General features: G+C 50.4%; 1 protein-coding gene across 7 annotated transcripts in view; it reads right to left on the bottom strand.

The window, feature by feature from the left end:
- Nucleotides 1-2973: 2973 nt before the first annotated feature.
- The window catches only part of ST6GALNAC6 (ST6 N-acetylgalactosaminide alpha-2,6-sialyltransferase 6), a 27885-nt gene continuing 19274 nt past the window's right edge, over nucleotides 2974-11584 (bottom strand). For 5 of the 7 annotated variants that reach the window (XM_017549051.2, XM_017549048.2, XM_017549053.2 and 2 more), the window contains 3 exons: nucleotides 9371-9777; nucleotides 5143-5250; nucleotides 2975-4444 (listed from right to left, as the gene is read on the bottom strand). In XM_017549051.2, coding sequence (XP_017404540.1) covers nucleotides 4255-4444; nucleotides 5143-5250; nucleotides 9371-9777 — 705 coding nt within the window. In that variant the 3' untranslated portion in view covers nucleotides 2975-4254. Of the gene's footprint in view, nucleotides 4445-5142; nucleotides 5251-9370; nucleotides 9778-11584 lie in introns of all 7 variants that reach the window. The other 2 variants (XM_017549047.2, XM_017549055.2) reach the window with 2 other exon arrangements.

Raw genomic sequence — 11584 nt, 5'->3', positions numbered from 1 at the left:
CTGGGTGACAGAGCAAGGCTCCATCTCAAAAAAAAAAAAAAAAGAGAAAAGAAAATATTTTGGTTAGAGAAAAAATTCTGGCCAGGCATGGTGCTCACGCCTGTAATCCCAGCACTTTGGGAGGCAGAGGCAGGCAGACCATTTGAGGTCAGGAATGTGAGACCAGCCTGACCAACAAAGTGAAACCCCACCTCTATTGAAAATACAAAAATTAGCCAGGCATAGTGGTGTACGCCCGTAATCCCAGTTGGTTGAACCAGGGGGACAGAGGTTACAGTGAGCTGAGATCGTGCCACTGCACTCCAGCCTGGGTGACAGAGCAAGATTTTGTCTAAAAAAAAAAAAAAGAAAAGGAAATAAAAAATTCCAAGATGAAAACAAGCCGGCATGTGGGGTTGCAGGGGATGCACTGGGACCTCCTCACTCTGAAGTTCACATGTGGACTTCAGCACGTAGCGGGATTGCGGGCTGCTCCAGGAGGGCTAGCTTGTAGGGCTGAGCTCAGTGGAAACCACTGAGCATCCGCAGGAAACACATGGCTGCTGGAAACAGCTGGACCGGAAACCCAGAGAGGAGGGGCTGCCGCTCATTAGGTTTGCACCTGGTGGGAGGCGCCCCCTCCCAAGGAGGGATGGGGTAGGGCCCTCTGCACAAAGGCAGGGAAGCACCGACCTCACTGAGGTACCTGGGATAGGGGTGCAGGTGCAGATGGAGGTGCAGGAAGGCCTCGAATGCCAGACGAGGCAGTAGGTTTGGAGCTGGCCAGTGAATGGGGAGCCAGTGAAGGTTTCAGGGCAAAGAGGGCAGTAATGAGGTGGGCTTCAGGAAGCTCACTTTGGCAATGAGTAGGCCAGTCTTCACTGGGTTACCTGAGGGGGTAAGAGTTTGAGGAGCTGGGGACTAGGCCCACCAAAGTCCCCCCTCCTGATGCTCCATTGAACTTCCCACTAGGGAAGTGACCCCCTCTTGATGCCCCTCCTACTGACCTCCCCCTCATGCCCACTCATGGACAGACAGAAGAGCCACAGCATTCTGGGAGAAATTCTACCTCAAAGCCTCTGCCTGGGTCGGGCGCAGTGGCTCACGCCTTTAATCCCAGCACTTTGGGAGGCCCAGGCGGGCAGATCGCTTAAGGCCAGGAGTTCGAGACCAGCCTGGGCAACATGTGAAACCCCGTCTCTACTAAAAATACAAAAATTAGCCAGGCATGGTGGCAAGCGCCTGTAGTCCCAGCTACTCGGGAGGCTGAGGCAGGAGAATCACTTGAACCCAGGAGGCAGGGGTTACAATGAGCTAAGCTTGCACCATTGCACTCCAGCCTGGGTGACAGAGCGAGACTCCATGTCAGAAAAAAAAAAAAAAGAGCCACCAGTACGGTGGCTCGTGGCTGTAATGCCAGCACTTTGGCAGGCCAAGGCTGGTGTGTCAGGTCAGGAGATTGAAACCATCCTGACCAACATGGTGAAACCCCGTCTCTACTAAAATACAAAAAACTAGCCCAGCGTGATGGCACGTGCCTGTAGTCCCAGCTACTCAGGAGGGTGAGGCAGGAGAACTGCTTGAACCTGGGAGGCGGAGGTTGCAGTGAGCCAAGATAGTGCCACTGCACTCCAACCTGTTGACAGAGTGAGACTCTATCTCAAAAAAAAAGAGGAAGAAACCCATGCTTGGACCCAGATTCCCAGAAGCCTTTGTATGGGGTTGGATGGATGCCACATTCCCACATTCCCATGCCCTGCCCACACACGGCTTTCTGTTCCCCATGTAGACTTTACATGGAGTCCCAGTTTCTCCAGTCACCCTGGCCCCACTGCCACCAGTGGTCTGGTTGGCTCCTGGGCCCAGGGCCATGGGCCATGCCGCCTGTCAGCCTCCTGCCCATCCTGTGGTGGTCCCATTTGACTTCTCTAAGCAAGAAGGATGGAGGCTCTGTCCCCCTGAGGCTGACATTTAGGGCCTTGTGCTATCTGGCCCCAGGAAGTCTCATCTGTCACTGCTCCCTCCTGCTGCAGCCTCACTGCCTACTGAGTGAAGCTGGGGGTCCCACCATGAGACTTCTCTGTGGGCCACTCCTCCCACCTGACACTCCCACCCTCACCAACCATGTCTAATACAGTGCACGGCATGCAGCTGCTTATTGGCTATGCGAATTGAGAGGCAGATGCATGCCTTCCAGCCCCAGTCGCCACCATCCTGGGTGGCCGGGTGCCCAGAGGGTTCTCTTAGCAGGTCGGGGCCCCTGGGAGATCCCAGCAGGCTGCCTGCCCATGTCGCACACAGTCACTCTTTGTTAGGCCTCGCTCCCGAGGACATCTTATCTGCCCAAACAGGTTGTAATCTCTGGAGTCACAGACCCCCTGCCTCCTGCCAACCTGGAGTGCACAGCCCTTTTGCAGAAGCAGGCGGCAACTCGGAGACCACCCGCTTGCCACAGCCCTGCCAGGGTTGTAGCCCCGCCAGGCTCCTTCCTGCAGGGTTTGGCAGGAAATCCCAGCTTCCAGACCCTTACAGAGCTGGGAGATCTCTAGCTCTGTGTGGCCTGGGATGTCTTTCCCTGACCCCTTCTGCACTCCCTGCTCCAACTCTTCTCCAAGCTTCTGTGGGAATTCTTCCTAGTGCACCACCACAGGGCTCCTCTCTCCCTGGAACCCAAGCTCCTTGAGGGCAGTGTCTGGTCTCCTTTCGCCCTTGAAGGAATTGGGGCTCTCAGAGGTGAAGTGACTTGCCCAAGGTCACACAGGCAGGGTGAGGTGGGGACAGGAAAAGCCAAGTGGGCCTGGCTCCACACCCCCACATCCCTAGAGCCCCCAGGTCTCTACCCAAGCTGCACAATATACAACGCACTGGCCACTGGCTGCTGAAAACGCTGAGGATGGCTTTACTGAGAGCCCCCGATCAGAGGACATGGTTCTGAGGCCGCAAGCAGCGCCGGCCCGGAGGGCTGCGCTCAACCCAGGAGGCACAGCGCATGAAGCCAGAGCATAGGTGTGTTTATTCCTGTACAAATCATTACAAAACCAAGTCTGGGGCAGTCGCCGCCCCCACCCATCACCCCAATGTGCAATGGCTAGCTGCTGGCCCCCTCCGTCTGATCCCTCGGCCTCACAGCCTCCTCCTGAAGCCTTTCCCTTTCAGGCTCCAGAAGAGCAGGAGACAAACACATTCCACTGAAGCCCAGCTTTAATAAAGTGCCTGATACAGAGCCAGAGGACAGAACCCAGGCGACACAGCTCACGGCAGCCATCCCAGGACAACAGGGGGTCAGGGGAGACCCTTGGAAGCCCCCAGTGGCTCCAGACAAAGGGACAGCCCCAAAGGCACCTCCAACAGTTGGAAAACCTCCCTGCTGGAGGGCAGAAAAGGAGACCTGACCCTTTAAGACCAAGCTAATGGCAGCTGGCTGAGGAGCTAAGGAAACAGCTTAAGGTTTGTCCTGTTCCCTTCAGAGTCCCCCGACCCTGGAGGAGTTTGCGCAAAAATACCCTAAAGTTTTCCCGGAGGTGGGGAAGGTCACCCCAGGCACCCCAAGGAGCTGAGCCTCCCAGCAAGTGATAATGGCTGGGGGTGGAGGCCCACACGGGAAGGACAGACCCAAGGGCGCTTGCAGGGGAGGTGGAAAGGGTTTCAGACTCCACACTGGAACCTGGCGTGGGCAGAAGGGTACCCAGAGGGGAAAGGGTTTGTCCAAGGTCACTCAGAGCAAAGCCACGATCTGGACGCCAGACTCCCACTTCTGGGACCTCCCTACCGCCCCCACAACCTCCACAACTCCACAAATTCTCTGGCCCGGCCTCCAAACAGCTTCTACACCCACACAATCTCTCTTTCTGGTGCTAGGACTTGAGGGGGCAACACCAAGTTCTCAGCTCCTTGGGACAGGACCCCATTGTCCCAGCCGAGTGGGGAGTGATTGGGGGGTCCACTCCTGGGGCTCTGAACCAAGGCCTTATGGGAAAGGACATGTCTTTAGCCTCAGATTGACTCAGAAATACCCCTCTACCCTGATTGACTGTGCTCAGACCCTGACTGCACAAGAAAGACACCCCTGATTAATCACATAGACTCCCAAATCCCTGATTGGCCAACAGATTCCCCAGGCCCTGATTGGCTGGAGAATACATCCTCCTCAAGGCCCTGATTGGCTGGGAGACACTCCAGTGAGCCTTGACTGGCCAGAAAATGATCTCTGGCCCAGCGGCTGGGCGGAGGCCCCATCTCCTCTGACCCGCATGAGGTCCCACAGGCTGGGTTGGCCTAGGTCCAGGAGGGGTGGGAGAAGGTGATGCCGTACAGCTGGGCCCACGACGAGAAGACCCTCTTCTCAGTGATGAAGCGGTGGTGGTTGCCCTTGCGGCTGTGCTCATTCTGGATGTAGGTGACACACTCATCCGGCCCCTTGGGCTCGTAGTAGTGGTAGGGCATGCGCTGGAGGCGGGGCCGCTGGCTGGGACAGAGCAGATGGGTGTCATCAGGCCAGGGTAGACGCTGGCAGGGTCCTTGCCCTGTCAGCCCCTCACCTGCCGTAGGACCTCAATGGGAGAAATCCTCATGCCTCCTGAGGCCTTGGTTTCCCCATCAGTAAAATAAGTGTAGGGTACATTAGGTTTGTAACCACCAAACTTTTTTTTTTTTTTTTTAAATGCAGTAGCACTTTTTCCTTTCCCCAAGAGGGCGGCAGTGTAGAGCAGTGGTGAGGGCTGTCGGCACTGGAGCCTGGCCCCTCTTCCTGCTGTTTGGGGACCTCTGGGTACTCATAAACAACCTTCTCAGTTTTTCTCATTTAATAAATGGAAAGAATAACAGTTCTTATCCCTTAAGTTTGCTGTGAAGAGTAAGTGAGACAATACATGTAGCCATGCTTTGTACCTGGTCAGTATTCAGTAAAGTATAGCTGTCCTCTAGTGGGCTTTTCATGTAATGCTACTACTAATAGTTATTATTAATAAATAAACTCTGGCTGAGCTTGGAGTGGAGGCCCCTCAGGAAGCAGAAGAAGCCTAGATTCCTGCAGAACAGTTTAAAAACAATGAAGCAGAGTCCCTCAAAGGCATCTCCAGCCAAGGTTTCCAGGCCCCCACCAGCTCCATCCTGCGGCCAGTGCCTGGGTGTTGTCCTGGGAGGGCGCCGGCAAGGAGGGCTTACCTGCAGTAGTTGGGGGGAACCATGCCATAGACGTGCACGTGGTCACACAACTCCACCGCGATCACCATGGTAAACCAGCCTGTGCTCAACCACGAATGAGACTTCTCCCTGGGGACGGAGAGGGGTCATGATGAGGGCACATGCCAGCAGAGATGGGGGCAGATGACCCAGGGTCACCTACACAGAGTTCCCTGGAACTTCTCCCATCCACCCATCGGGGCCCCATCCCCACCTCAGTTACCCCAAGTCCAGCCTCGCTGTGGGGGAGCATGGCATGTGGCAGAGGGCTGTCTGGGCAGAGGTAAGGGGTGTGGAGGGAGCTCCTTTGAGGGAAAGAATGGAAACAGGGCACGCTGGGAATGAATTGTCTCCTAGGGAGCTGGGTCACAGTTGGGCAGGCTGAGTGGCTATGACCACAGAGTATGCTAAAAACAGCTGTGCTCATGCTAGAAGCAAACTCCTAAGGGGAGACTAATCAGATGAGCTCCTGCTGGAGTGACTGCAGTTCAGAGCAAGGCCTGGAGGAGTAGCCCAGAACCAAGAGCTGTGCTCACACTACACTGGCCACCAGCCATGTGCGATTGAGATGGGCTGTATGTGTAAATACACACTGCATTTTCTTAGGTAGTGTGGAAAAAAGAATGGAGGCCAGGTGTAGCAGCTCATGCCTGTAATCCCAGGACTTCAGGACCAGCCTGGGAAACACAGTGAGTACAAAAAATTAAAAATTAGCCAGGTGTGGTGGCATGTGCCTGTGGCCTCAGCTACCCGGGAGGCGGAGGTGAGAGGATTGCTTAAGTCCAGAAGGTTGAGGCTGCAGTGATCTGTGATCATGTCATTGCATTCCAACCTGGGTGACAGAGCAAGACTTTATCTCAAAAACAAAAACAAAATCCTCTGGAAAAATTGACAAAGAAAAAAGAGAGAAGACATAAATCATCAATATCAGGAATAAAAGAAAGACAATCACCACCATAGACCCTGTAGACATTAAACGGATAATAAGAAAATTCCACAAACAACCACATACAGACATTTGACAACTTAGATAGAATGGGCCAATTCCCTAAAACCCATAAACGACCATAACTTACTCAAGATGAAATAGATAACCTGAATGCCCTGTAACTAGTAAAGAAATTGAATTCACAGCTTAAAATCTTCTGAAAAAGAACTCTCTGGGCCCAGATACTGTCACTGGCAAATTCTACCAAATACTTCAAGAGAAATAAGCACAATTCTACACAGTCTCTTCCAGAAAATAGGAGAGGGAACATTTCCCAATTCATTTTCTGAGACCAGCATGTCCCTGAGACCAGCATGTCCCTGAGACCAAAACCAAGAAAAGAGAGTACCAAAAAAACCTCTCATGAACACGAACCCAAAACTCCAGCTTGGAACACAGAGCAAGACTTTGTCTCAAAAAAAAAATAAGTAAATAAAATAAAAAATAAATACATACATTCCAAACAAGTGAGTTTGGAACAGGGTATGTTCCAAATAAAAATAAATAAATAGAGGCCGGGCGCGGTGGCTCACGCCTGTAATCCCAGCACTTTGGGAGGCCAAGGCGGGTGGATCACGAGGTCAAGAGATTGAGACCATCCTGGTCAACATGGTGAAACCCCGTCTCTACTAAAAATACAAAAAATTAGCTGGGCATGGTGGCGTGTGCCTGTAGTCCCAGCTACTCAGGAGGCTGAGGCAGGAGAATTGCCTGAACCCAGGAGGCGGAGGTTGCGGTGAGCCGAGATCGCGCCATTGCACTCCAGCCTGGGTAACAAGAGTGAAACTCCGTCTCAAAATAAATAAATAAATAAATAAATAAATAGGCCAGGCGTGGTGGCACATGCCTGTAATCCTAGCACTTTGGAGGCCAAGACGGGCGGATCATCTGAGGTCAGAAGTTCAAGACCAGCCTGACCAACATGGTGAAACCCTGTCTTTTAAAAAAAAAAAAACAAAAAATTTAAAAAAAATAATAAATAAATAAATAAATAAAACTTTATGTTTTATTCCAGAAGTACAGAGCTGATTCAATATTCAAAAATCTTAGCCTGGGCAACACAGCAAAACCCAGTCACTACTAAAAATACAAAAATTAGCCAGGCATGGTGTTGCATGCCTGTACTCCCAGCTACTAGAGAGGCTGACATGAGAGGATCACTTGAGCCATAATCATGCCACTGCATTCCAGCCTGGGTCTCAGAGCAAGACCCTGTCTCAAACAAAACAAAAAACAAAAACAAGCAGTCAATATAATCCACCACATTAATAGTCTTAAGAAAAACCACATGTTCATATAAATTGCTGCAGAAAAACATTTCATAAAATTCGATATCCTGTAACAATAACAATTCTCAGCAAACTAGTAAAAGAAGAGAACTTCCTCAACCTGATAAAGGGTAGCTACAAAACACCTGTAACTAAAATCATAAACCATGATGAAAGACTGAATACTTTCTCCCTAAGACTACAATCAAGGCAAGGAAGTCCACTCTCACCATTTCCAACACAATTCAACATTGTACTGAAAATCCTAGCCAGTGCAATAAAACAAAAAGAAGAAACAGGCATACAAATCAGAAAGGAAGAAATAAAATTGTCTTTATTTGCATGCCACATGATTATCTGCATGGAAAATCCAAATGAATCTACAAAAATCTCCAAGAACAGGCTGGGCACATTGGCTCATGCTATAATCCCAGCACTTTGGGAGGCAGAGGTGGGTGGATCACCTGAGGTCAAGAATTTAAGACCAGCCTGGCAAACATGGTGAAACCCCATCTCTACCAAAAATACAAAAATCAGCCGGGCATGGTGGCACACACCTGTGGTCCCAGCTACTTGGGAGGCTGAGGCAGGAGAATCGCTTGAACCCAGGAGGTGGAAGTGCAACAAGTCGAGATCGTGTCACTGCACTCCAGCCTGGGCAACAGAGCAAGACTCTGTCTCAAAAACAAAGCAAACAAACAAACAAAAAATCTCCTAGAACCAGTAAGTGAGTTTAGCAAGGTTACAGGATACAAGGTCAACACACAATAATCTTTTTTTTTGAGACGGAGTCTCTCCTTGTCACCCAGGCTGGAGTGCAATGGTGCGATCTCTGCTTACTGCAACCTCTGCTTCCCAGGTTCAAGCAATTCTCCTGCCTCAGCCTCCTGAATAGATGGGATTACATATGCATGTCACCATGCCCAGCTAATTTTTTGTATCTTTAGTAGAGACAGGGTTTCACCCTGTTGGCCAGGCTGATCTTGAACTCCTGACTTCGTGATCCATCTGCCTCAGCCTCCCAAAGTGCTGGGATTACGGCATAAACTACTGCATCTGGCCACAAAAATCAATTTCTGTATGCTATTTCTATATCAGCAATTAACAATCGGGAACAAAAAAATATTAATACCATTTATAATAGCTTCAAAACATTTTAAATATTTAGGTAGAAATCTAACAAAATACGTATAAGAGCTATATGTTGAACATATTAGGTCAAAAAAAAATTAAACTTGCTTTCACTACTTTTTTTCTTAAAGTGATGTAAGATGTGGTCTCACTCTGTCACCCAGGCTGGAGTGCAGTGGCACCATCATGGCTCACTGCAGCCCCGACCTCCTGGGCTCAAGTGATCCTCCTGCCTCGGCGTCTTGAGTAGCTAGGACTACAGGTGCCAGCCACTGCATGCAGCTATTCACTGATTTTTAAACGTGATTACTATGAAAATAAATTCCATATGTGGCTCACATAGATTTCTATTGGGCAGCACTGGCCTAGCTTTCCTAAGGAGATGAGTCACAGCAGGGCATGCTGGGAGTGATGTATCCCTGGAACAGAGCATGCCAAGAGCGACTATGTGCTTAAGGCCAGACGTGCTGGGAACAGACAAGACTTTACATTGGGTACACTATGGGGAGCTTCTCTCAGAAAGATGCTAGGGGTGACTGTGCAAACTCAGAGCAGAGCATGCTGGGTGGAAGCCCTTGTGCCCTCAGAGCAAGGTATGGCAGGAGGAAACTCTCGGGCAAACCAGGTCATGCAGAGCATGTTGGAAAGGATCCATATGAACAGCTGGACATGAAGGGAACTCTCCTAGGAGGCCCAATCAGAGGACGGCAGGACCTGACCATCCCCTCAGAGCAGTGCATGCTGGGAACAACAGGCCCTCAGGACGGAGCATGCTGAGAGGGAGCACAGGGCTGGCCAGAGGGGGCAGGAGGGAGGCTGGTACCTGTCCTTGCCCGTCTCACCCCGGAAGAGGTCGTCAAATTGGCGCATGCGGCCGGGAGAGACGGCATATGCTTCCATGTTGGGGAACACCAGGCCTGCCCGCTGGATCACACGCACGAGGCTGCCCTGGGGCTTCTGCATCTTGCTTGGGGGCCCCCAGAAGATGAACACGGTTTCAGGGGTCCTGTTGACGAACTCCTGGGGCCTCCGCAGCACGCGGAACACACTGGAATGGGCCACTACGCGGTAGGTGGTCTTGTTGCCCACATCGGCTGAGTAGCCCGTAGTGGGCGCATCATTCATGCGGATTGTACACTCAGCCCGCTCAATCTCAGGGCCCAGCTTGGTGCCCAGCAGGTGGCTGGAGCTGCTGACAATCACACATTGGTGGCACCGAGAGGGCAGCGTCTGGGGGACAAGGAAAGTCAACATTATTATGGCCATTCCATGCTGGGGCCTGTGCTCCATACATCCAGGCCTCCAGGACCCAGGAATTGTTATGCCCATTTTAAAGACAGGGAAACTAGAGGCCCATTCACTGAACATTCAACACACATTGATAGCAAGCTGGCTAATGGCCAAGTCATGTGGCAGAGCAAGGAGCAGAACAGACCAGGCTTCTGCCTTCAAGAAACATGTGGGGAGACAGACCAGAATGCACATGATACATGCCAGGAAAAAAAGGGAAATAGGGCCAAATGGGTAGGTGCAGTGACTCACACCTATAATCCCAGCACTTTGGGAGGCCGAAGCAGGCAGATCACTTGAGTTCAGGAGTTCGAGACCAGCCTGGCCAATATGGTGAAACCCTGTCTCTACCAAAAAATACAAAAATTAGCCTGGTGTGGTGGTGTGTGCATGTAATCACAGCTACTTGGGAGGCTGAGGCACAAGAATTGCTTGAACCGGGAGGCAGAGGTTGCAGTGAGCCTAGATTGTGCCACACATTCAAGCCTGGACAACAGAGCAAGACTGTGTCGAAAGAAAGAGAGGAAAGAAGAAACAAAGAAAAGAAAAAAAAAAGGAAAGGAAAGAGGAAAAACAAAGGAAAGGTTTAAAAAGGAGGAAAGAAGAGAAAGGTGGGGGAGTGGAGGGGGAGGAGAAATAGGGGCAAGTGACCCAACAGTGACTGCAGCTGGGGCTACTTTAGAAAGGTGGCCCGGAGTTGAAACCACTTTTGCCAAAAAATTGTAACAGTGAGAGGAATCTAACATAACTGACTCCACCCTGTTTCTGACTTCACAGCCTAACCACACTTGCTCATTTCTGTGTATAGGCCAAGCTAACTACAAGAGGAATTTACTTTATAGTTTAACTCTGGAGCAAAGATGGTAACAGCCTCTTCCCAAAATGAAACTCCACTTTGCTTGGGGACTAAAACTGCCTTTGTAAATTTAATAAAAGGCTACAAGGTAACAATTGAGATAGAGGCCTGGGCTCTGCTAGGATACAGGTATAGTAAAATCATTTGTTTTACTTATTTTCCCTTTCCTTTGTCCTGCTCTTCCTGGATGCGTGATTGCCTGCATATAGTCAGTTTGATAGAAGGTGATCACTAATGATTGATTATCTCACCCCCTGTACACCTGTCTGTCAAGCTGTAGGCATAAACTATAACCAGTCATTATCTGTTAGCTTGCTTTTCTGCTAAGATGTAGCTATCGTTGAATTATAGACAGTCATTGTTTCTTAGTTTGCTTTTTAAAATATAGATAACATCATTATTGTTTTTAACATAGATAACATCATTATTATAAAACCTGAGTGTTTGAGATATTTTTCAGACCTTGCAATCTGGTGGACCAATGGATGCCAACCAGACCAGTGACCCATGGCTCCCACCCAGGAAGTAACTCGGTGGGTGAAGACAGTTTCAACACTCCTATGATTTCATCCCCAACCATTCTCTAGTCTTCCTGCCTGCCAAACTATTCTTTAAAAACCCTAGCTTCCAAATTCTGGGGGAGGCAGATTTGAGAAGTATCCCTCATCTCCTCACTTGACTGGCCCTGCAATTACTAAAATCTTTCTCTGCTGCAACACCCACAGTCTCAGTGTATTGGCTTTTTCTGGGCAGCAGGCAAGAAGAAGCTGTCAGGGCCGGGCGCGGTGGCTCAAGCCTGTAATCCCAGCACTTTGGGAGGCTGAGGCGGGTGGATCACGAGGTCAAGAGATCGAGACCATCCTGGTCAACATGGTGAAACCCCGTCTCTAC

This window comes from Cebus imitator, unplaced genomic scaffold (assembly GCF_001604975.1).
Source record: "Cebus imitator isolate Cc_AM_T3 unplaced genomic scaffold, Cebus_imitator-1.0 Scaffold216, whole genome shotgun sequence".
Classification (NCBI taxonomy): domain Eukaryota; kingdom Metazoa; phylum Chordata; class Mammalia; order Primates; family Cebidae; genus Cebus; species Cebus imitator.
This window is presented reverse-complemented; position numbering and strand designations above follow the sequence as displayed.